Source organism: Bos mutus, chromosome 9 (genome assembly GCF_027580195.1).
Source record: "Bos mutus isolate GX-2022 chromosome 9, NWIPB_WYAK_1.1, whole genome shotgun sequence".
In the NCBI taxonomy this organism is placed as follows: Eukaryota; Metazoa; Chordata; class Mammalia; order Artiodactyla; family Bovidae; genus Bos; species Bos mutus.
In genome coordinates, this window is record NC_091625.1 from 65,999,565 (window position 1) to 66,024,287 (window position 24,723).

Consider the following 24,723-nt stretch of genomic DNA (forward strand, 5'->3'; position numbering starts at 1 on the left):
GACAACCCCTCCAACCTCTCTCACTGCAGCAAACAATACAGGGTCCCAGAATCTGGAAAGTGAGCATAGGTGAGCAGCGAAGTGTGGGACTGAAATCAAAAAAGAGAAGTCTCAATCTCTGAGGGAACGGTGAAACCCTCAGCAACTTCCCCACTCAATTACAATAGTTTCATAAGCCCCACGCGGTATCAAGAACATTCTTTTCAGATGAAACTGAACAAGTCCTGGAGGAAAGACTCACAGGATCTGAATTTAAGGAATTCTCCAAAGAAAACGCCAAAAAAATTTAAACTTTAAATTCAAAGCAAAGAGCTTGTATATAAACAGTACCTCACTTGTAAATTAAATTAAAATTTTATCTCACATGCAAATAGGAACAAATGGCAAATAATTACTAAGCATTTGAGAAAGAACATTTAACAAGAATGACAGACTAGGAAAAAAAAAAGAATGACAGACTAAAACTAAGAAAAGACTGGAAGAGGCAGATAAAATGCAAGGAAATGCAGAAAACTTTAAGAAATAGTATTTTCTCAGTGAGATAAGATATTGCGTCCTTAAAACAAGAATATGGTAACAGTTAAAAAATGATGTAAGAAATAACTCTTAGAAATTAAAAATATGACAGCTGAGATTAAAAATTCATTAAAACAGTTGGAAATGTAGTTAAGAAATGTTCCCTGAAGGTAAACCAAAGACAAAAAACACAAAGAAAATAGTTCTACATCGGTATGGGAGCTTCAACATGAGATTAGAAGTTACAGAATGAAAAAATAGAAAAAATAGTTGAAAGGCAATTACCAGAGAATTTATCCCAGAAATGAAGCACTTGAATTTCCAACTTGAAAACTTCCCTCACAATGAAAGAACAGACCTACCACAAAGTCCATTGCTGTGCAGTTTCTGAATACTATGGATAATCTCTCAAAGGCAAAACTGGAAGGTAGATGATAAGGGAGCAAAGCTTTCAAAATTCTGAGAAGTAGTTTTCAACTGGGAATTCTAGAAATAATCAAACTATCCATCTTATTTGAGCGTAAAATAAAGATATTTTCAAACAAGCAGGTCTTGTAATCAACTAATTAATATCCTCTGCACCTTTCTTTGGAGAAGGCAATGGCACTCCACTCCAGTACTCTTGCCTGGAAAATCCCATGGACGGAGGAGCCTGGAAGGCTGCAGTCCATGGGGTCGCTGTGGGTCGGACACGACTGAGCGACTTCCCTTTCACTTTTCATTTTCATGCATTGGAGAAGGAAATGGCAACCCACTCCAATGTTCTTGCCTGGAGAATCCCAGGGACGGGGAGCCTGGTGTGCTGCCGTCTATGGGGTCGCACAGAGTCGGACACGACTGAAGCGACTTAGCAGCAGCACATTTCTTAGGAAACAAGTAGAGTATGGGCTCCACAAAACTAAAGAAAACCAGAAAAGAATGTTATTTGAGTTAAGAAATTGCTAGTAAACACAGAAGCAATTTGAAGATAACCGCCAGGATGGTGTTAAATGGAAGTTCCAGTACAATGCTGTTATGGACTAAATGTTTGTGTCCCCCAGTATTCATATGTTGAAACTGACTCCCAATGTAGGGATACAGATGGCGGCACCTTTGGGAGGTGATTAGAATTAAAGTCATAAGGATAGATAAAATCATGGAGCCCTCATAAATGAGATTAGAGCCCTTATGAAAGTCACCAGAGGGTTTTCCTAGGTCGTGCAGTGATAAAGAACCCACCTTCAATGCAGGAGATGCAGGAGACATGGGTTCGATCCCTGGGTAGGGAAGATGCCCTGGAGGAGGAAATGGTAACCCACTCCAGTATACTTGCCTAGAAAATACCATGGACAGAGGAGCCTGGCTGGCTACAGTCCATGGGGTCGCAAAGAGACATGACCAAGCAACCGAAGCTGCAAAAGTCGCTAGAGGGAGACTTCCACAGGGGTCCACTGGTAAAGACTCTGTGCTTCCACTGTAAGGGGCATGGATTCGATCCCTGGTGGGGGAAGTTCCGCATGCCATGTGGTGCAGCCAAAAGAAAAGAAAAGAAATGTCACCAGAGTTTCCTTTCCATCTCTGCTCTGAACTGTGTGAGGATATTGTCAGCATGCAACCTGCAAGAGTTCCTCTTCAGAATTCGACTGTGCTGGCAACCTAATCTCAGACTTTCAGCCTCCAGAACTGTAAGAAACAAATGCCTGTTGCTTATAAACCCCCAGTTTACAGTATTTTTTAATTATAGCATCCCAACCTAAGCCAAGAACCTATGCATTAGTTCTAGAGATCCACAGATACAGATTGGAGCGTGAGGTTGGAGAGTTCCAGCAGGGTTAAAAATAAAAGATGTAGATCTCCTGACAGTTTGGGCTCTGGAAAATTGTAGAGAATAGTTTGTTGTTGTTTTTTTAACAAAGATGTTGGAACATACTTCAAGTCTTAGGAGAAGACTGAGGAAAATTAAGCAATGAAATCGTAAGGTCATTATTATAAAAAAATAAAGTTATAGAGAAGTGGAATTATGGTCATTATCTACCACCTGATTCAGCAATGAATTGTCACAGAAATGAAACTACTTAACCATAACTTACCATAAAATGAGAGAAAGGAGAAAGAGAAGAGAAAGTAGGAATATAAGACCATTAAATCTTCAGATCACAAGTGAAAGTCAGTAGTTTATGTCTAAAATTGATCGCTTGAAAAATAGCAATATCATATATTATTTGGAAATGTGAATGGCAATACAAGAAAGCAGGAGCAAAATATTTAAAGAAGTTACTTCAGAGTTGCAGAATGTAGGGGAAATTTGGGAATGATCAAGAATATGGGTTTGCTGATAACTTTGTCTTTTTACCACTATGTGATATTTCTGATTTGATAAAAATGGAATTTTTTTTAATAAATGAGAGAAAAGAGTCTCAGAATACTGAAAGGTTGAGGCATTTTTTCCTTCATTTTTTTCTTCTGTCACCTATTATACAATATTCAGATACTGTCTTTCTGATAACACCATTTTGCTTGTATGATTTCAGCCCTCTGTGTTCATAAATGAACTAATATATCATATATTTGAGTGGAAACCTTTCCCCAGATTTTGAAAGGCACTAAGGTTTCTCTTAAAGCAAAATGCAACTTTATAACTTGTAAAATTTCCACTAGTAAAGAAACAACTATCAATCAATACATCAAAACATAACTTCATTAAAAAGTTTTAACGATCAAGATTTCTAGTTTTTTGAAGCAATTTTAAATGGCCGCTTCCATTTTTCATTTGGAAATATTATTCATTCCATCTGTTATACTAGTATGAATTCTATCTTCTTGTTAAAGGCACAAACTGATTTTGCTATGACTTATATGAAACCTGTAGTTAGAGGTCTTAGGTGGTTATTTATATCTCTTTCCCAAAGAGATTTAGTTTTTTAAAAAATCATTAAATGTGTGGTAAGAGTTAGAGAGGTTTGGCCTATAATGGAAATACAACCAAGAATTTCCAGAAACAAATATTTCATTTAAACACTTTCGGATACTTTTCTATTTTAGTGAAGTCTAAATTTTCCCGTTAATAATGTTAAAAACTAGCACCTGGAGTAGAATATCTTACATTTCTCTTTTCTCTATTTACTTGCTATGTTCTCTTTTCAACAAATCAATAATTTCATAGCTTCCTATAGTTCTCAATATTTTTCATTTTGCTTTTTGCTGTAAGGTTTCTCTAAGGTTCCCTGTTCCTAACCCAGATCTATTCTTTTTCTTGTCACTTCAGAAAAGGATTCAAGAGGAGTTTGAACTATGCTGGACACTCAAAGCCATTGAAAAATAACTTAGCAGACCACATACCCATGACTTCAAGGCAAGCTTAACTCTTAAATATAAAAAAAATAATAATGATGTAAAAAAAGACCACAGTTAATTAAAAAACAGTCTAAATAATTATGTATAAAAATAAACAGAATTACAGACGTAGAAAACAAACTTACGGTTACTAAGGGGTAAGAAGGAGGAGGGATAAATTGGAAGATCAAGATTGACATACACACACAACTAGATATAAAATAGATAACTAATAAGGACCTACTGTATAGTACAAGGACCTCTACTCAATACTCTAATAGAAAATGGTCTGAAAAAGAGTGGATATATGTATAACTGACTCACTTTGCTGTATACCTGAAACTAGCATAACATTATAAATCAACTGTACTCCAATAACATTTTTAAAAGTAAATTGAAAATAAAATTTAAAGTCTACATTTTATCTTTAGAAGAAAAATACCCATAATAACAATTTTTAAAATTGGACTTTTTGTGTTGAACACCCAGCATCCAATACTCTGCAGTCAGTATACAGATAAAACAGTCTCATACAGAATCCAGAATCCTGAAATTTCTATACAATAGAGCTAATGCTTAAAATAATCCCTAAAAATTAAAGATCCAGAATAATTAAAATCAAAATCCAATTTTAATATTATTAAAGAATAGAAATTGGATTAAAACCTTGTGGGAAGGATTTTAGTTTATCCAAAGGCAATTTCTTCTGGGACCTTAGTTATTAGTATGAAATCATATTTAAGTCCATCTAAACAATTCAGTTAATATCCCTTGCTCTTTGTCAATGTTAATATTTACTAAACAGCACCACTATTCAGCCAGCAAATCAAGCCAGAAGCTTGGAAATGAGATTAACTTCTTTCCACTTCCAATAGACCTTGAGCTCTGGTTGAATGTTCTGAAATACCCATTAAGAACAGCTGTCCTTCTTAGGTTACCACTATATTAGTACTCTGCCATAGAATAAGCAGCCTCACTACACTTCTATCTTGTTTATCCAGCTAGAAAATCTCTTAATTTGCCCTTTGGACAAAAGGCTGCACGGGCACAGGAGGGCCTAGAGGAGCTATCCCACATTGAAGGTCAGGAAGGGCGGCGGTGAGGAGATACCCCTTGTCCAACGTAAGGAGCAATGACGGCACTTTGCTGGTGCAGTCGTGAAGAGATACCCCACGCCCAAGGTAACAGAAACCCAAGTAAGATGGTAGGTGTTGCAAGAGGGCATCAGGGCAAACACACTGCAGCCATACTCACAGATCACTAGTCAATCTAATCACACTAGGACCACAGCCTTGTCTAACTCAATGAAACTAAGCCATGTCCGTGGGGCAACCCAAGACGAGTGGGTCATGGTGGAGAGATCTGACAGAATGTGGTCCACTGGAGAAGGGAATGGCAAACCACTTCAGTATTCTTGCCTTTAGAACCCCATGAACAGTATGAAAAGGCAAAATGATAGGATACTGAAAGAGAAACTCCCCGGGTCAGTAGGTGTCCAATATGCTACTGGAGATCAGTGGAGAAAGAACTCCAGAAAGAATGAAGGGATGGAACCAAAGCAAAAGCAATACCTAGCTGTGGATGTGACTGGTGATAGAAGCAAGGTCCGATGCTGTAAAGAGCAATATTGCATAGGAACCTGGAATATCAGGTCCATGAATCAAGGCAAATTGGAAGTGGTCAAACAAGAGATGGCAAGAGTGAATGTCGACATTCTAGGAATCAGTGAACTGAAATGGACTGGAATGGGTGAATTTAACTCATATGACCATTATATCTACTACTGCGGGCAGGAATCCCTCAGAAGAAATGGAGTGGCCATCATGGTCAACAAAAGAGTCCAAAATGCAGTACTTGGATGCAATCTCAAAAACGACAGAATGATCTCTGTTCGTTTCCAAGGCAAACCATTCAATATCACAGTAATCCAAGTCTATGCCCCAACCAGTAATGCTGAAGAAGCTGAAGTTGAACGGTTCCATGAAGACCTACAAGATCTTTTAGAACTAACACCCAAAAAGATGTCCTTTTCATTATAGGGGACTGGAATGCAAAAGTAGGAAGTCAAGAAACACCTGGATTAACAGGCAAATTTGGCCTTGGAATCCAGAATGAAGCAGGGCAAAGACTAATAGAGTTTTGCCAAGAAAATGCACTGCTTATAACAAACACCCTCTTCCAACAACACAAGAGAAGAATCTACACATGAACATCACCAGATGGTCAACACCGAAATCAGATTGATTATATTCTTTGCAGCCAAAGATGGAGAAGCTCTATACAGTCAGCAAAAACAAGACCAGAAGCTGACTGTGGCTCAGACCATGAACTCCTTATTGCCAAATTCAGACTGAAATTGAAGAAAGTAGGGAGAAACCACTAGACCATTCAGGTATGACCTAAATCTAAATCCCTTATGATTATACAGTGGAAGTGAGAAATAGATTTAAGGGCCTAGATCTGATAGATAGAGTGCCTGATGAACTATGGAATGAGGTTCGTGACATTGTACAGGAGACAGGGATCAAGACCATTCCCATAGAAAAGAAAAGCAAAAAAGCAAAATGGCTGTCTGGGGAGGCCTTACAAATAGCTGTGAAAAGAAGAGAAGCAAAAAGCAAAGGAAAAAAGGAAAGATATAAACATCTGAATGCAGAGTTCCAAAGAATAGCAAGAAGAGATAAGAAAGCCTTCCTCAGCGATCAATGCAAAGAAATAGAGGAAAACAACAGAATGGGCAAGGCTAGGCATCTCTTCCAGAAAATCAGAGATACCAAAGGAACATTTCATGCAAAGATGGGCTCAATAAAGGACAGAAATGGTATGGACCTAACAGAAGCAGAAGATATTAAGAAGAGATGGCAAGAATACACAGAAGAACTGTACAAAAAAGATCTTCACAACTCAGATAATCACGATGGTGTGATCACTGACCTAGAGCCAGACATCCTGGAATGTGAAGTCAAGTGGGCCTTAGAAAGCATCACTACGAACAAAGCTAGTGGAGGTGATGGAATTCGAGTTGAGCTATTCCAAATCCTGAAAGATGATGCTGTGAAAGTGCTGCACTCAATATGCCAGCAAATTTGGAGAACTCAGCAGTGGCCACAGGACTGGAAAAGGTCAGTTTTCATTCCAATCCCAAAGAAAGGCAATGCCAAAGAATGCTCAAACTACCACACAATTGCACTCATCTCACATTCTAGTAAGGTAATGCTCAAAATTCTCCAAGCCAGGCTTCAGCAATATGTGAACCGTAACTGCCTGATGTTCAAGCTGGTTTTAGAAAAGGCAGAGGAACCAGAGATCAAATTGCCAACATCCGCTGGATCATAGAAAAAGCAAAAGAGTTCCAGAAAAACATCTATTTCTGCTTTATTGACTATGCCAAAGCCTGTGACCGTGTGGATCACAATAAACTGTGGGAAATTCTGAAAGAGATGGGAATACCAGACCACCTGATCTGCCTCTTGAGAAATTTGTATGCAGATCAGGAAGCAACAGTTAGAACTGGACATGGAACAACAGATTGGTTCCAAATAGGAAAAGGAGTTCGTCAAGGCTGTATATTGTCACCCTGCTTATTTAACTTATATGCAGAGTACATCATGAGAAACGCTGGACTGGAAGAAACACAAACTGGAATCAAGATTGCAGGGAGAAATATCAATAACCTCAGATATGCAGATGACACCACCCTTATGGCAGAAAGTGAAGAGGAACTCAAAAGCCCCTTGATGAAAGTGAAAGTGGAGAGTGAAAAAGTTGGCTTAAAGCTCAACATTCAGAAAACGAAGATCATGGCATCCGGTCCCACCACTTCATGGGAAATAGATGGGGAAACAGTGGAAACAGTGTCAGACTTTATTTTTCTGGGCTCCAAAATCACTGCAGATGGTGACTGCAGCCATGAAATTAAAAGACACTTACTCCTTGGAAGGAAAGTTATGACCAACCTAGATAGCATATTCAAAAGCAGAGACATTACTTTGCCAACAAAGGTCCATCTAGTCAAGGCTATGGTTTTTCCTGTGGTCATGTATGGATGTGAGAGTTGGACTGTGAAGAAGGCTGAGTGCCGAAGAATTGATGCTTTTGAACTGTGGTGTTGGAAAAGACTCTTGAGAGTCCCTTGGACTGCAAGGAGTTCCAACCAGTCCATTCTAAAGGAGATCAGTCCTGGGATTTCTTTGGAAGGAATGATGCTAAAGCTGAAACTCCAGTACTTTGGCCACCTCATGCAAAGAGTTGACTCATTGGAAAAGACTCTGATGCTGGGAGGGATTGGGGGTAGGAGGAGAAGGGGACGACAGAGGATGAGATGGCTGGATGGCATCACTGACTCGATGGAAGTGAGTCTGTGTGAACTCCTGGTGTTGGTGATGGACAGGGAGGCCTGGCGTGCTGCGATTCATGGGGTCGCAAAGAATCAGACAGGACTGAGTGACTGATCTGATCTGATCTGATCTGAATCCCTATTTAATCCCTTATTTAACCCATATATTTCAATACCCACCATGCCTGATTCTACTCCTCCATTGCATGTTTTGATGACTGTCTCAACCTACCTTCTCTTCTCTTTTCTCATGCCAGCTGCACTAGAACCACAATCTCTTGCTTATCTCCTTTCCTGTAAGCCGCATCTGCTTCCTCCAACGTTGTCCTCTCTTTCTCTACCTGCCCATCTCCTAGTCAGCCTTCAGATCTCAGTTTACATGTCATTTCCTCAGTGAAGGCTTTTGTGATACCTAACATAAATTCATTAAATATTTTAGCTATCTTGTTCATATATTTAGGTTCTGGGTTCACCTTCATTTGCATCTGCATTATAGGAGCTGCCAATGGTTTTAGAAAAACAACCAATTTTAAAATGAGAAAATGCTACCCATTATTTATGAAAATTGAGGAAAATCCAATTACCAATTTTGATTTTACATTTTGTGAAAGCTGCCAGAACACTAATGTAAGGTCTAAAGTTTACTGTGATCTCAATTTTTTGTCATATTGACCAGTTATTGACAAGAGTTAGAATCCAGGACTTCTGACTGAAAATACAGAACTCTTTGCTCCATACTTGCCCTGCTATGTGCCATAATCTTAAAAAGGTGTCAAGGATTACAAGGCTCTATACAGCTATTCCTATTTTAAAATGCAAAAATCTTAGGAAGATTATGCCATTTGCAGCAATATGAATGGACCTGGAGATTGTCACATTGAGTGACGTAGGTCAGACAGAGAAGGAAAAGTATTTATGACATCCCTTATATGCAGAATCTAAAAAGAAATTATACAAATGAACTTATTTACAAAACAGACTCACAGACTTAGTGAATGAGAACTTACAGTTGCCAGGGGGAAAGGATCATGGGGAGGGATAGATAGGGAGTTTGGGCTAAATCTATACACACTGCTATATTTAAAATGGATAACCAACAAGGACCTACTGTATAACACAGGGAACTCTGCTCAATGTAATGTGGCAGCCTGGATGGGAGAGGAGTTTGGAGAATATATATATACACACACACACACACACACATACACATATAGTTGAGTCCTTTTGCTGTCAATCTGAAACTACCACAATATTGTTAATCAGCTATGCTCCAACATAAAATAAAAAGTTAAAAAACACGATTTTAAAAATATTATGAAGGTTACATACAAAAATACATTCACATGGGAAGACAGAAAGGAGAGTGGCAGGATAAGGATATGGGATTAAGATATACAAACTACTATATATAAAATAGGTAAGCAACAAAATATATTGTACAGCACAGGGAAGTACAGCCTTAATTTTGTAATAACTCTAAAGGTGGTATAATCTATAAAATACTGAATCACTATGCTGTACACCTAAAGCTAACATTATCAAATATATTTCAATATTTAACCCACACTTTTGTGTGAATTAATTTGTCACATTATTTTCCCTTAAGTCAGAGGAACTCTCAGCTGATAGGAAGATTTATGACCAGTAATGGATGGCTAAAAAAAAAAAGAAAAAAGGCTCTCATAAAATAAGGGTAAGGGACACATTAAGGTAACTTTGCATCCTTATCACTTTTGACCATCTCCATACAAGAAAGCTATATAAAATCCTAAAAGATGATGCTGTTAAAGTGCTGCACTCAATATGCCAGCAAATTTGGAAAACTCAGCAGTGGCCACAGAACTGGAAGAGGCCAGTTTTCATTTCAATCCCAAAGAGAGGCAATGCCAAAGAATGTTCAAACTACCATACAGTTGCACTCATTTCACATGCTAGCAAGGTAACACTCAAAATCCTTCAAACTAGGCTTCAACAGTGTGTGAACTGAGAACTTCCAGATGTATAAGCTGAATTTAGAAAAGGCGGAGGAACCAGAAATCAAATTGCCAACATCCATTGGATCATATAAAAAAACAACAGAATTCCAAAAAATTATCTATTCTGCTTCATTGACCATGATAAAGTCTTTGTGTGGATCACAATTGGAAAATTCTTAAAGAGATGAGGATACCAGACCACTTTACCTGTCTCCTGTGAAACCTATATGTAGACAAGAAGCAACAGTTAGACCTGCTCATGGAACAACGGACTAGTTCAAAATTGGGAAAAGAGTACGTCAAGGCTGTATATTGTCACCCTGCTTTTTAAAATTATATGCAGAGTACATAATGCAAAATGCAAAGCTGGATGAATCACAAGCTGGAATCAAGATTGCCAGGAGAAATATGAACAACCTCAGATATACATAGGATACCACTCTAAAGGCAGAAAATGAAGAGGAACTAAAGAACCTCTTGATGAGGGTGAAAGAGCAAAGTGAAAAAGCTGGCTTAAAACTCAACATTCAAAAAACTAAGATCATGGCATTCAATCCCATCACTTCATGGCACACGGATGGGGAAAAGTGTGAACAGTGACAGATTTTATTTTCTTGGGTTCCAAAATCACTGTGCACAGTGACTGCAGACATGCAATTAAAAGATGTTTGCTCCTTGGAAGGAAAGCTATGACAAACCTAGATAGCATATTAAAAAGCAGAGACATCATTTTGTCAACATAGTCAACACTATGCTTTTTCCAGTAGTCATGTATGGATGTGAGAGTTGGACTATAAAGAAAGCTGAGCACCGAAGAATAAGTGCTTTTGAACTGTGGTGTTGTAGAAGACTCTTGAGGGTCCCTTGGACAGCCAGGAGGCCAAAGCAGTCAATACTAAAGGAAATCAACCCTAAATATTCATTAGAAGGACTGGTGCTGAAGCTCCAATATTTTAGTCACTGATATGAAGAGTTGACTCATTGGAAAAGCCCCTGATGCTGGGAAAGACTGAGGGTAGGAGAAGGGGGCAAGAGAGAATGAAATGGTTGGAAGGCATCACTGACTCCATGACATGAGTTTGGGAAAACTCTGGGAGATATTGAGGGACAGGGAAGCCTGGTGTGCTGCAGTTCACGGGGTCACAAACAGTCAGACACAACTTAGTGATTGAACAACAACAACAACAATAACAATATAAGAAAGCTTATTTCTAACCAACTATGCAGTGTTCTAAAACGTAACTCTTTTTTTTTTTACCGTGTTTAACTGGCAGTGATAAAAATAAATCAATATTTTAATCTGTCTGTACCTAACAATTACAGCATTTTACATTTGGATCAGTTCAGTTCAGTCACTCAGTCGTGTCCGACTCTTTGCCACCCCATGAATTGCAGCACGCCAGGCCTCCCTGTCCATCACCGACTCCTGGAGTTCACTCAGACTCACGTCCATCGAGTCAGTGATGCCATCCAGCCATCTCATCCTCTGTCGTCCCCTTCTCCTCCTGCCCCCAATCCCTCCCAGCATCAGGGTCTTTTCCAATGAGTCAACTCTTCGCATGAGGTGGCCAAAGTATCGGAGTTTCAGCCTCAGCATCAGTTCTTTCAATGAACACCCAGGACTGGTCTCCTTTAGGATGGACTGGTTGGATCTCCTTGCAGTCCAAGGGATTCTCAAGAGTCTTCTCCAACACCACAGTTCAAAAGCATCCGTTCTTCAGCGCTCACCTTTCTTCACAGTCCAACTCTCACGTCCATACATAACCACTGGAAAAACCATAGCCTTGACTAGACAGACCTTTGTGAACAAAGTTGTCTCTGCTTTTTAATATGCTGTCTAGGTTGGTCATAACTTTCCTTCCAAGAAGTAAGCGTCTTTTAATTTCATGGCTGCCATCACCATCTGCAGTGATTTTGGAGCCCCACCAAAATAAAATCTGACACTGTTTGCACTGTTTCCCCATCTATTTCCCATGAAGTGATGGGACCGGATGCCATGATCTTAGTTTTCTGAATGTTGAGCTTTAAGCCAACTTTTTCACTCTCCTCTTTCACAAGAGGCTTTTGAGTTCCTCTTCACTTTCTGCCATAAGGGTGGTGTCATCTGCATATCTGAGGTTACTGATATTTCTCCTGGCAATCTTGATTCCAGCTTGTGCTTCTTCCAGCCCAGTGTTTCTCATGATGTATATTTGGATAGCATTACACAATTTAAAATATTCATTTAAATGCATTATTGAATTTAATTCTTGAAACAAATACATGACTTGCTTATTTACAGATGAGAATCTAACTCTCAATGGGCTTAATGGATAAGTAGGGACAGAGTTTCATTCTTTAGACTAAAATCTTCCTCTTTCCCAAACCCTACAAACTTGCTCATAAAGCATCATTCTCAGTAGATACTTACATTTCATCACAGCTTGAATTTCATAAACAGGCTTGAGAATCACAGCGCCATAAAAGCCTCTAGGGAATGGATTTGTTGAGTCCCACTTAGCTGAAAAACCTGTAAGTATCACAGTTCGTGTTCTGTTCTTGGGGATCTTCCATTGGATAATTTCCTTTAGGGTATAAATATGTTCATCTTCACACTCATAGAACTCTCCTTCTTGTGACAAAGGCAAAGTAAATGAGTGATTTTGATGATTCCTTAGCACACTACAGTTTACCATTATTTCTCCATTGATCTCTTCCACTGAGTTGAGCATGATTCGCTCACCTTTCTTTATGATGAGATTCTCTAGTTTTATATCCTTCTGATGATAGAAGCCAGGATGATTCAGTCTACTTGGTCTAATATGGTTGGCTTTTGTAATCTCTTCCATAGTGAGGTATGGAGTTGTATCAGCCACAATCTTAAAAAGACCTGAGAACAGAATTCTGTGAATTAAAAAGAGTTCTTAACAATGAAAGTTCTCATAAGTAAATCACAGTGAGAGAGTTATAAAGCAAGTAAAACATAGCATTTAAAAGTAATGTACCTTTTTTGAAAAATTAGAGATAGTTGTTTTAACCCTGAATTCTTCTAGGGTATATCTTAATGTATTATCTGTAGGCTGGATTGTCAGATCCAGACGGGTCTCATAGATGGAAACAAGGGGAAAATATTTTGAAATAGGAAAGATGCACTTCTTGAAAATTAAATCTGCATGAAATACTGGCTCTCTCCTAACTACATGTGTGATCTTAAGCAAGGCACTTAATCTCTCAAGATCACATTTTTAACTTTTAAAATGAAAGGTCTAGATTAGATGAGTATTTCCATATATATTCTCTGGAAACACCAAAATTAAAAGATATTCCAGTAGGAAACTGTTTCATGGTCAAGTTAACAATTGCAAAGCTATTACCTGGAACTTGACCATGCTGATGACTGTATAACATCATGAATGAACTTAATGACACTAAATTGTACACTTTAAAGTGGTATGCTATGCATATTTTACCATAAGAAAAAGTATCTACCTTTTTCCAAGTAATTTGAAATTTCTCAGAAACTTTAGATGCACTATGACTCATAAGAGAGGAATATAACATGAAGAATTTCCCAAATTTCTTTCATCATAAAACTCTTAGAGAAACATTCATTAATAAATTACAAAACAGTATATCATATATATTAGTTACCCACATAACTCTCATTGGGAAATACCAGGTTAGGAAGTTGTTCTGGATTGAAATCTCTTGATTATATATCATTCATTCTTTCTGTTACTGCTCTAATTTTTTCACACTTTCACTATTTCAAATTTTTTCTTCCAGTACTATTGGGACAGTCAAGTAACACAGCTTTTTATGTTTGCAAGTTGAAATTTAATTCTTCTCTTTCAATTATTTTGCATTTATTTCATAGGCACATCTGTTTTGTAACACTACCAGAAATTTAATTACTGAATAAATTTCATTAAATTCCAAAGAAAGTAAGGACAAAGGAAAAATTAGGTAACTGCTTGCTTAACTCCAAAGTAAATTAAGAAAATATTACATAATAGCATCCACTTAGAAGGCAGCATCTAAAGAACCCTAGAAGAATGATATAGCCTAGAAAAGTTATTTCGTCACTTAGTCAAAAATACAGTCCAGTTAAATTTATCTTTATATCCAATTATTATTAACCAGATTAAAATGTTTTTTACATGTATTTTGGGTTAGGGTACAAAGATTTATGTTGCTATTTTACTCAAAGAAAAAAACTACAGGATTTTGATTGTTTTTAAATATAAATGTTCTGAAAAAGTATGTGATGCAATCCTAAGACTGAGGAAGATAGCATGTGCAATCTGTCCTGAAAACTTTTATAGATCAAATAGTGTTCATCCTCTGCATGGTGTGCTTGAAGACAGTAAGGGAAAAAACATTTACTTTGAAGGAGCTTCTTATTTTGTTATGTCTTGTATCAGGGAAAATCCAATAAAACAGTACTCTTGAATTCCCCGCAGTAACTGAATGTGTGTGTGTGTGTGCATCTGTGTGCAAGTGTATGTGCATGTTTAGTCTTATTTGTCTCCATGGGAAGATTTATTTCTAAGCGTCCACAGGCATTATAAGGGTATAAAAAATTTAGCAGTTTTTCTGAAATAAGTTTAAATAATAGCTACCTAGAATCTCATAAGCGTAGAGAAATATAGTTTTATTTCTATCCTAGCTGTATTGATGACATAAGTCACAGAAGAATTAATTCAGCATCTTCTTTCCTGGGGAATTGGGTTCACCTAAGGTAATAACAGACCCAAAATGTTATGAAGTAGAAAAGCCTGAAACCCTAGGGCCACTATTATTTCAAGTTAATCACACATTTCAGAGCTGTCTTGTTGGATGTTTCTATTGCAAGAAAAATCTATCTAAGAAATTTGTGTGTTTTCCCTTAGAAGATGATTAAGGACACAGTTTAGCATACTAAATGGCAGAGTATATTAAAATATTTTATTAACTTGTTTCTTTATATATTATTGAAGCCAGTCCAAGAGTCTCTCCTTATAAACATCCATTCAATATCATATATACTAGTTTCAAGTATATAGAAATATATATCTATACACATACATATGAAAGTGAAAGTGAAAGTCACTCAGTTGTGCCGACTGTTTGCCACCCCATGGACTGACTATACAGGCCATGAAATTCTCCAGGCCAGAATACTGGAGTGGGTAGCCTTTCTCTTCTCCAGTGGATCTTCCCAGCCCAGGAATTGAACCAGGGTCCTCCTGCATTGCAGGCAGATTCTTTACCAACTGAGTCATGAGGGAAGCCCTACACATACATATATATATGAATTATATAATACTGGAACTATAATTTCATAATAAACTAAAGCAATATAGTTTTATAGTGGAGAAAATATAATCTATTATTTTTTCAAAACAAAACAAAACATATTTCAGGAGCTGGGTGATAATTACAGTGATAATAAAATAAGACAATATATAATCTTAACACTTTAAGTTAAAAAGCAGAAAGAAAATAGATTTCTATTCCAAATTTGATTGTCACCTATTAAAATGGATGGGCTTCCCAGGTGGCACTACTGGTAAAGAACTCACTTGCCAGTGCAGGAGACACAAGAGACATGAGTTCAATTCCCGGGTTGGAAAGATCCTTTGGAGGAGGGGAAGGCAATCCACTCCAGTGTTCTTGCCTGGAGAATTCCCATGGATAGAGGAGCCTGGTAGGCTACAGTCCATAGGGTTGCAAAGAGTTGTACACTACTGAATCAATTTAGCACACATGCAAAAAGGATACTACTCTTATTTTACTTAGGAGAAATCACTCATATGGTGTGTCTCTTGAGAAACAAAAATTATAAGGAAATGTAATCAGCTGGTCTGTTGAAAATTAGTCAGTAAGTAAATTTAGTCTTTGAGATCTTAATCCTGAATCTTAGGCTTTGGGGAAGTTTATATTTTTATCTAATTCTTAATGATCTGCAATCATTATTATTAATGGTAACAACTGAAATTTGCTTAAAAAGTAACAAATTTGAACAATTTTTTTCATATGCATCATTTATAATCTTTTAAGAACAGTAAAATAAATACTACCAAGGAATATAAAAAGTCATGATTTTCTCAGTCATGGCTATAGAATCTCAACTCAGACCTTTGAAATCCAAATGTCATAATCTTACCTACACACCAGGCTACCTCCCTTTTGCACAAATGACTTACAAGGACACTGTCTATGAAAACATATTTATTCCAGTTCACAAAAAAATGTATATGATCTTACAAGTAGGCCCTTGTTTTCCACTGATCAGCCTTTCTAGACCCTCCAATATGAAAAGAGCTAAAATAAATTCCTGGTTCACCGTGCAGAATTTACACTTATCAGACTTTTTCCTACTTTTTCCTTTACCTCATCAATTCTCATACAAATAGGGAGAAATTTTTTAAAACACAAAATTTCCAACTGTATACTACAATACTATTTATATTCCAATTGTATATTCACATAAGATCACTGTGAAGAGTTCACAATCTTTTTTCCTCATCTAATCTCTAGCTCAGATAAGCTGATGACACCATCCCTATGGCAGAAAGTGAAGAACTAAAGAGCCTCTTGATGAAAGTGAAGGAGGAGAGTGAAAAAGTTGGCTTGGAGCTCAACATTCAGAAAGCCAGAATCATGGCATCTGATCCCATCACTTCATAGCAAATAGATGGGCAAACAGTGGAAACAGTGACAGAGTTTATTTTGGGGGGCTCCAAAAGCACTGCAGATGGTGACTACAGCCATGAAATTACAAGACGCTTGCTCCTTGAAGAAAGGCTATGACCAAACTAGACATCATATTAAGAAGCAGAGACATTACTTTGCCAGCAAAGGTCTATCTAGTCAAAGGTATGGTTTTTCCAGTAATCATGTACAGATGTGAGAGTTGGACTATAAAGAAAGCTGAGTGCTGAAGAACTGATTCTTTTGAACTGTGGTGTTAGAGAAGACTCCTGAAAGTCCCTTGGACAGCAAGGAGATCCAACCAGTCCATCCTAAAGGAAATCAAGTCCTGAATATTCATTGGTAAGACTAATGTTGAAGCTGAAACTCCAATACTTTGGCCACCTGATGTGAAGACCTGACTCATTTGAAAAGACCCTGATACTGGGAAAGATTGAAGGCAGGAGGAGAAGGGGTAACAGAGGATGAGATGGTTGGATGGCATCACCAACTCAATGGACATGAGCTTGAGTAAACTCCAGGAATTGGTGATGGACAGGGAAGCCTGGCATGCTGCAGTCCATGGGGTTGCAAAGAGTCAGACACGACTGAGGGACTGAACTGAAATGAACTGAACTGAATCTCTAGCTTGCTTTCACAGTTCCAACCAAACATATCCCTCCAACTCTGAGAAAAGGAATCCTAGAGTGAACTTTATGAACTAATTCTCATTTTCTTCTCATACCTTCAAAATTAGGATATTAATATATTAGCAGCTTAGAATATGCTGGAAATTTCCCTCATGATAGAATTCAATTTTCTGAATAATAATATGAAGTAGCTAGAAATAAAAAACAAACACTTCACAAGTCAGCACAGGAAAGTCTAAAGAGATACCATAAATTCTCTATCATCTCACAGCACGTAAAATACACAGTAGGATTCTGTGTCTCTAAAGCTCGAGGGCTTAATCATAAGGTTACACATTTAAACCTTTCATTATTATTTGGAGCCATAAATTGTTTGTCTAGCTTTTCACTCTCCTTTTGGGTGCAGAAATTCTTAGAACTTCTTAAAACAAGCAAGATGAGAAAGTGAACTTACTGATATTTAAGACATTGATTGGCACTAGTTTCATCTCTTCATATATCAGGTGGCCACATGCCTGTAGGTGTAGGCATGTGGGAGTCCAGGGAACTGAACAAGCTGATGGGGCTGACAACACTGCCTATCAGATCATGTACTCTGAGTGTGCAGCAGATCACCTGGCCATATGTTAAGTGGGTTTCCAGAATATACTATCACCGTTTTTAAATAAAATAAATCTCACCAAATGGATAAACGACTTCACACACTTCTTGCAAAAAAAATTGTGTATTGAAAATAAAAACTAATACAACACAAACAAGGAGCAAAAAATGATGAAGCTGACATTTCTACTCTCACTCAAGTTTTTCTTTAGCCATATTATGAAATAAAACAATGACACTCCAGTCTAATAAAATATGAAAGGTGGCTGAAATTTCTTTAGCACTTTAAAGTTGTCAAAATGTAGATTTATATCCATTATCATCATAGAGAAATTAGCCTTTGAGATATAGGTTGCTGCTGCTGCTGCTGCTAAGTCGCTTCAGTCGTGTCCGACTCTGTGCAACCCCATAGACGGCAGCCCACCAGGCTCCCCCATCCCTGGGATTCTCCAGGCCAGAACACTGGAGTGGGTTGCCATTTCCTTCTTCAATGCATGAAAGTGAAAAGTGAAAGTGAAGTCACTCAGTCGTGTCTAACTCTGTGCGATCCCATGGACTGCAGCCTACCAGGCTCCTCTGTCCATGGGATTTTCCAGGCAAGAGTACTGGAGTGGGGTGCCATTGCCTTCTCCAGAGATATAGGTTAACAATACATAAAATATATATGCAAGCACATAATTTTAAATAAATACATATATATTTGAGATACTGCTCAAAACTTTCCAATGGACTGATCTATGTGAAGAAGAACATTTAGAGACAAATCAAAAGTGTTTGTTGTACAAAAGATATGATGTACTTTTTGTCTTGTGTCTTGTCTCTCTGCCAGTACAGTCTCTTTGCCAGTAAAGCAAACTGTATTTCACTTATTTTTGTGAGGGTATATGCCTCTGCCTCTTAAAATGGCACTTTGTCCTGCAATCAAATTCTTTTTTATTTTTTTATTTTATTTTATTTTTAAACTTTACATAATTGTATTAGTTTTGTCAAATATCAAAATGAATCCGCCACAGGTATACATGTGTTCCCCATCCTGAACCCTCCTCCCTCCTCCCTCCCCATACCATCCCTCTGGGTCGTCCCAGTGCACTAGCCCCAAGCATCCAGTATCGTGCATCGAACCTGGACTGGCAACTCGTTTCTTACATGATATTTTACATGTTTCAATGCCATTCTCCCAAATTGTCCCACCCTCTCCCTCTCCCACAGAGTCCATAAGACTGTTCTATACATCAGTGTCTCTTTTGCTGTCTCATACACCGGGTTATTGTTACCATCTTTCTAAATTCCATATATATGCATTGGTATACTGTATTGGTGTTTTTCCTTCTGGCTTACTTCACTCTGTATAATAGGCTCCAGTTTCATCCACCTCATTAGAACTTATCAAATTCTGGCTATTATAAACAGTGCTGCAATGAACATTGGGACGACCCAGAGGGATGGTGTGGGGAGGGAGGAGGGAGGAGGGTTCAGGATGGGGAACACATGTATGCCTGTGGAGGATTCATTTTGATATTTGGCAAAACTAATACAATTATGTAAACTTTAAAAATAAAATAAAATTTTAAAAAAAAGAAGATATAATGTATGAAGACATAAAAAAAAGAACTTATCAAATTCTTAAGGATCCCTGTTATTTTATACTTGCTTATGTAAGTTTTTTATTCTGCATTTTCCTATTATTTGTTATATTTCCAAGGTAATTCTTAAGTCAGGATATCCTACAAAAACTATCTTCTTCAATACTACCCCAAATTTGGTATTTTGACTAGAAATTTTAGTTCAATTATCTCTACTTAATTTCAGATTTAATGAGATGCATGAAATACCCTATCAAAGCAAAAAACCCCACAAAATTCTTGGGCAAAGTAATGAAATGTAATAATATTAACATCCAAGCTGTAAAAAACTTTTTCAGATTTCTCAGAGTCAATTATAGGATTATTGAAAATCATCAACTGATAAGTGATTCTAACAATCTTGACAGAAGTCTCTAAGAGTAGCAAAAAAGGAACGCATGGAAAGTCAAAGTTCGTAAGAAAATTTTGCATAGGAATTTAATGGGGTATTTAGGGGGGGAGAAGACATATCTAGATGGTGACCAAGTCTGTTAAATGTTAAATGCTAAGTGAGGATGTAGATTCCTATGTTTGAATGTCTTTACATGTATAATGAAATCAGAATTATCTATAATAGCTATTAATGGTTTTTAATAGTTCTTTTACTTGGGGGTAAAAAATAATAAATCATAAAATCTTTTGATTCATTTTTACTTTAATGGTTCAAACACCACATGAAAAAAACTCTTATTTTCCCACTAAGTCCTTAAAAGGTTTGACTATGCATATCTAACACATTTGAGATATTTAGCAAATAACTCATGTAAATAATGTTAGATTCTAAAATAAAATGATATAATTTTATGTCTATGCCTAAAACTCTGTTATAATCATGACTTTATTAATAAAAGTACCATATATCCTTGTTCATGTTAAAACTTTGTCTCTACTAAGCAGTGAGAATGAGTAATAGACCTAGGATGAAGTGAGAAGATGTGAGAAATTTTTCTTTTCATGAATTTTGACAAGAGCACAGTTCTCTGGACTCTTGCAGTTCTGCAGAGCACTGCCCCTTTTATTATAAGAATACACACACAAAGAGGCTTCAGGACTGGAAAGAACCCCCATAGACAATTAGTCCCCTCAAATCTTTCATAAGGCTTTATTAGGAGGATAGTCGAAATATTACAGATTTACTATTTCTGGCCCTTGGTGATTTCAGGCACTAGCATTTTCAGGGCCAGCAACATACTACTATTCCAACAGTAAAGTAAAGTAGTCAGAGTAGGAATTTTTGATTCAAACAGTTTAATTTTGACCTCAGTCCTTCCCCACTGTGTAAAGTTGAGAACTTAGATTCTCAAGTTATAATTTCCTTTTCTGTAAAATGGAGAATATTGTATCATCCTCCTCATAAAGTCATTCTGATGATTAAATGAGTCAATACATGTAACACACTTAGATAGCACTTAATACATAGCAAGCACCAAAAAAGGAAAAAAACAAAAAAATAATAGCTATTCTTTCACCTCATTTTCTTTCACTCTGGAGTTCTAAGCCATTGTAGGATGGTTATAACATCAGAGAGACTAACACTTATAGGGCAAAAGACTACACACTAGGTATTTCAGTTTGGGTCAAATTAGATGAGACAAAATATGCAGAATCCACAATTCAGTAGTAAGTGACACAGGCCGAGTAAAACTAATTCCCAGCAACCATTGTAGATTATGCCAGAGTGTTTATTTATGGAAAAGCGCCTCAGGTGACTTCTTTAGCTGGACTGCCTTTGGGGAAATATTTCCAGGTGGCTTTGAGGAGTCTGTCTGACTCCATGCTTCGATAAATTTGCTTAGAATTTAACCATCATAATATTATGCTCATAATAAGCTGATTATAGGGAGATGTAAGCACATTTTAAATGCAAATATTGCGCTGGTTGTAGCTATTCACAAGGTATACATTATACACAGTTGCTGAAGTTCCCTTGAAGAAAAGAAGCAGCAAAATGCCAAGGCATTTTTGAAAATGTGTTTTATTCATGGCTCTGAAGGGTAGTTGAAGCCAATTGAGGGAGGAGTATACCCTCCCTCTATTTTAATGATCTTAATTTTGCTAATGGAAAGAGTTTGGGAGCTATGTGGTGCTGATTGTGTTGTTCAGTATTGATGCTGCTTGCAAATTAAATGTACCTAAGTAGCCACCTGTTTATGCTTATGATTATGTAAAGCCCCATATGTTTCCCTCTCTACACATGGGAGGTAAATATTGAAAAAATTATTCTGGTGTGAAGGGTGAAAACAGCAGCAATTCTTCTATAACTGTCAACATATGCTGTGGTGTTTCCTTTAATGTTGTGCTTTTTCTGACATATTTGCTGATTTTTACCATGCAGTGTTCAAAAAAATCTGTTATCCATGGTTATACAAAACAATTAAAAATCAGTTTACATTAAATTCAAATTAGGAAGAGATATAGTTTTCCAATGTAACCGTAAGTTCTAAATGGATTTCAGAGCTTATGATTTAAATAGATTTTGATTTGCACAATAAAGAAAACCAAACATTTTTTTCTAAATTCACCAGCATGTATAAAGGAATATTTTCTTCCTAAGCACATCCTCTTGATCCCATATTAGCAGGCAACCAAAAAACTAACTCAAATAACATAAATTTGAAAATCCCACCTGAAATTGGCAATGGCTCTTCAGTTGGGAATACCACCATAATTCCCACTGGATTGGCTCTGAAAATTTTTCCTGAACCTCATACAAAAGATCTGACCTGGTACCTGGTCAGCAAGAGCTCATGAGCAGTTTTTGAGATGAACCTCGTTAGAGTGCTGGGAGATCTGGCAAGGCTTAACACCTTTGAAACTAGTTCAGACTATTCAGATTTTGGCCCTGAAAATAATTTGCAAAAGAGATCAGAGAGACTGGATTTGCTGTTGATGATCACTTTAGACACTGCAGATAAACAAACTGGAGCTCCATATGTTTTATATCTGACTGAGAGGGATTTAAATGTCGATTGTCTAGCAGCCTAGACATGACCGTCTCTAACTTCCCAATAAAGTAATGCAAAAAGGCACAGAGTATGTTAGAAAAAAGATGAAAATTAACCTCATCATCAAAAACTAAGTGTAACAGACCAACTCCCCTACTTCAAAAAAAGCAGTCAAATTGGGCCTCTTATTAGTTTTTGCGGCTGCTGCTGCTGCTAAGTCGCTTCAGCCATGTTCGACTCTTGGTGACCCCATGGACTGCAGCCTGCCAGGCTCCTCCATCCATGGGATTTTCCAGGCAAGAGTACTGGAGTGGGGTGCCATTGCCTTCTTCGCTTATTAGTTTCTCAGTCAGTTCAGTTCAATCTCTCAGTTGTATCCGACTCTTTGCGACCCCATGAATCACAGTACACCAGGCCTCCCTGTCCATCATCAACTCCCAGAGTTCACACAAACTCATGTCCATCGAGTCAGTGATGCCATCCAGCCATCTCATCCTCTGTCATCCCCTTCTCCTCCTGCCCCCAATCCCTCCCAGCATCAGAGTCTTTTCCAATGAGTCAACTCTTCGCATGAGGTGGCCAAAGTACTGGAGTTTCAGCTTTAGCATCATTCCTTCCAAAGAACACCCAGGACTGATCTCCTTTAGAATGGACTGGTTGGATCTTCTTGCAGTCCAAGGGCCTCTCAAGAGTCTTCTCCAACACCACAGTTCAAAAGCATCAATTCTTTGGTGCAGTGGAATGTAATTGGCAGAAGTTTTATTGAATGTGATTTGGCAATATGCATCAAAACTTTAAAAACATTTTTACTTTTGAAGTCATAATTTTATGTATATGAAATCATAATAATCACAAGTGCAGACAAAACTTTAGCCAGAAGACTGTTCTAATGAAATTGCATAAATGATCATGTTTGGAATGGATTTATTATGGTATAGCCACATGATGGACCATTATATAGAAAATAAAAATCATGTTTTGAAGAATATTTAATGACATTGGCAAGTCCTCACAAATATGTTTATTTTTCATATGAAAACATGTGTCTATATGTGTGTAGGTGTACAATGCACTTGTAAACAATGGAAGGGAATGCACTACATATTAATGCTAAATAGCTCTAGTGATGATGAGACTATAGCTCCCTGAATTTTCTTCCATTTTCTACATTTACTTCTTTGCATTTTCTTCCATTTTCTAAGTTTCTACAAGATATATGTGGCATCTGCAAAGTTAGAAGAAATCAGTATATTTTATAACTTTAAAAAGTTGTATTCCTTATGGTTGGATGGCATCACCAATACAATGGACATGGGTTTGGGTGGACTCCGGGAGTTAGTGATGGACAGGGAGGCCTGGCATGCTGTGGTTCATGGGGTCGCACAGATTCGGATACGACTGAGCGGCTGAACTGAACTGAACTGATTCCTTATGTTCCTACAAATACTCTCATGAAATTTATAGCAGCTTTAGTTATAGTTGTCAAAACTTAAAAGCAACTAAGATGTCCTTCAGTAAGTGAATGGATATATAAACTATGGTACAACCAGACAATGTAATATTATTCAGTGCTAAAGAGAAATGAGCTATAAAGACACAAAAAGACATAGAGGAACCTCAAATGTATATTACTAAGTGAAAGTAACCAATCTGAAAAGACTACATACTCCACTATTTCAACTGTATGATATTTTGGAAAAGGCAAAAGTATGAATACAGTGTAGTGGTGAAGAATCTGCCTGCCAATGCAGGAGACACAAGAGATGTGAGTTCAATCTCTGGATCCTGAAGACCTCTTGGAGTAGGAAATGGCAACCCACTCCAGTATTCTTGCCTGGGAAATCCCATGGAGAGAAGAGCCTGGCAGGTCACAGTCTATGAGGTCACAAAGAGTCGGACACAACTGAGTAGACACACACACACACACACACACACACACACACACACACACTGTTCCCTTTTTTGACTTTCATTTGGGCTTCCCAGGTTGTGCAGTGATAAAGAATCCACCTGCCAATGCAGGAGATGCAAAAGATGTGAATTCAATCCCTGGGTTGGGAAGATTGTCTGGAGTAGGAAATGGCAGCCCACCCCAGTATTCTTGCCTAGAAA

At 37.5% G+C, this 24,723-nt stretch overlaps 1 protein-coding gene across 1 annotated transcript in view; it reads right to left on the minus strand.

The window, feature by feature from the left end:
- The window catches only part of THEMIS (thymocyte selection associated), a 197,936-nt gene that overhangs the window by 122,656 nt on the left and 50,557 nt on the right, over positions 1 to 24,723 (minus strand). The window contains exon 3 of the mRNA XM_005897593.2: positions 12,551 to 13,009. Within this exon, the coding sequence (XP_005897655.1) occupies positions 12,551 to 13,009 (459 nt within the window). The remainder of the gene's footprint in view (positions 1 to 12,550; positions 13,010 to 24,723) is intronic.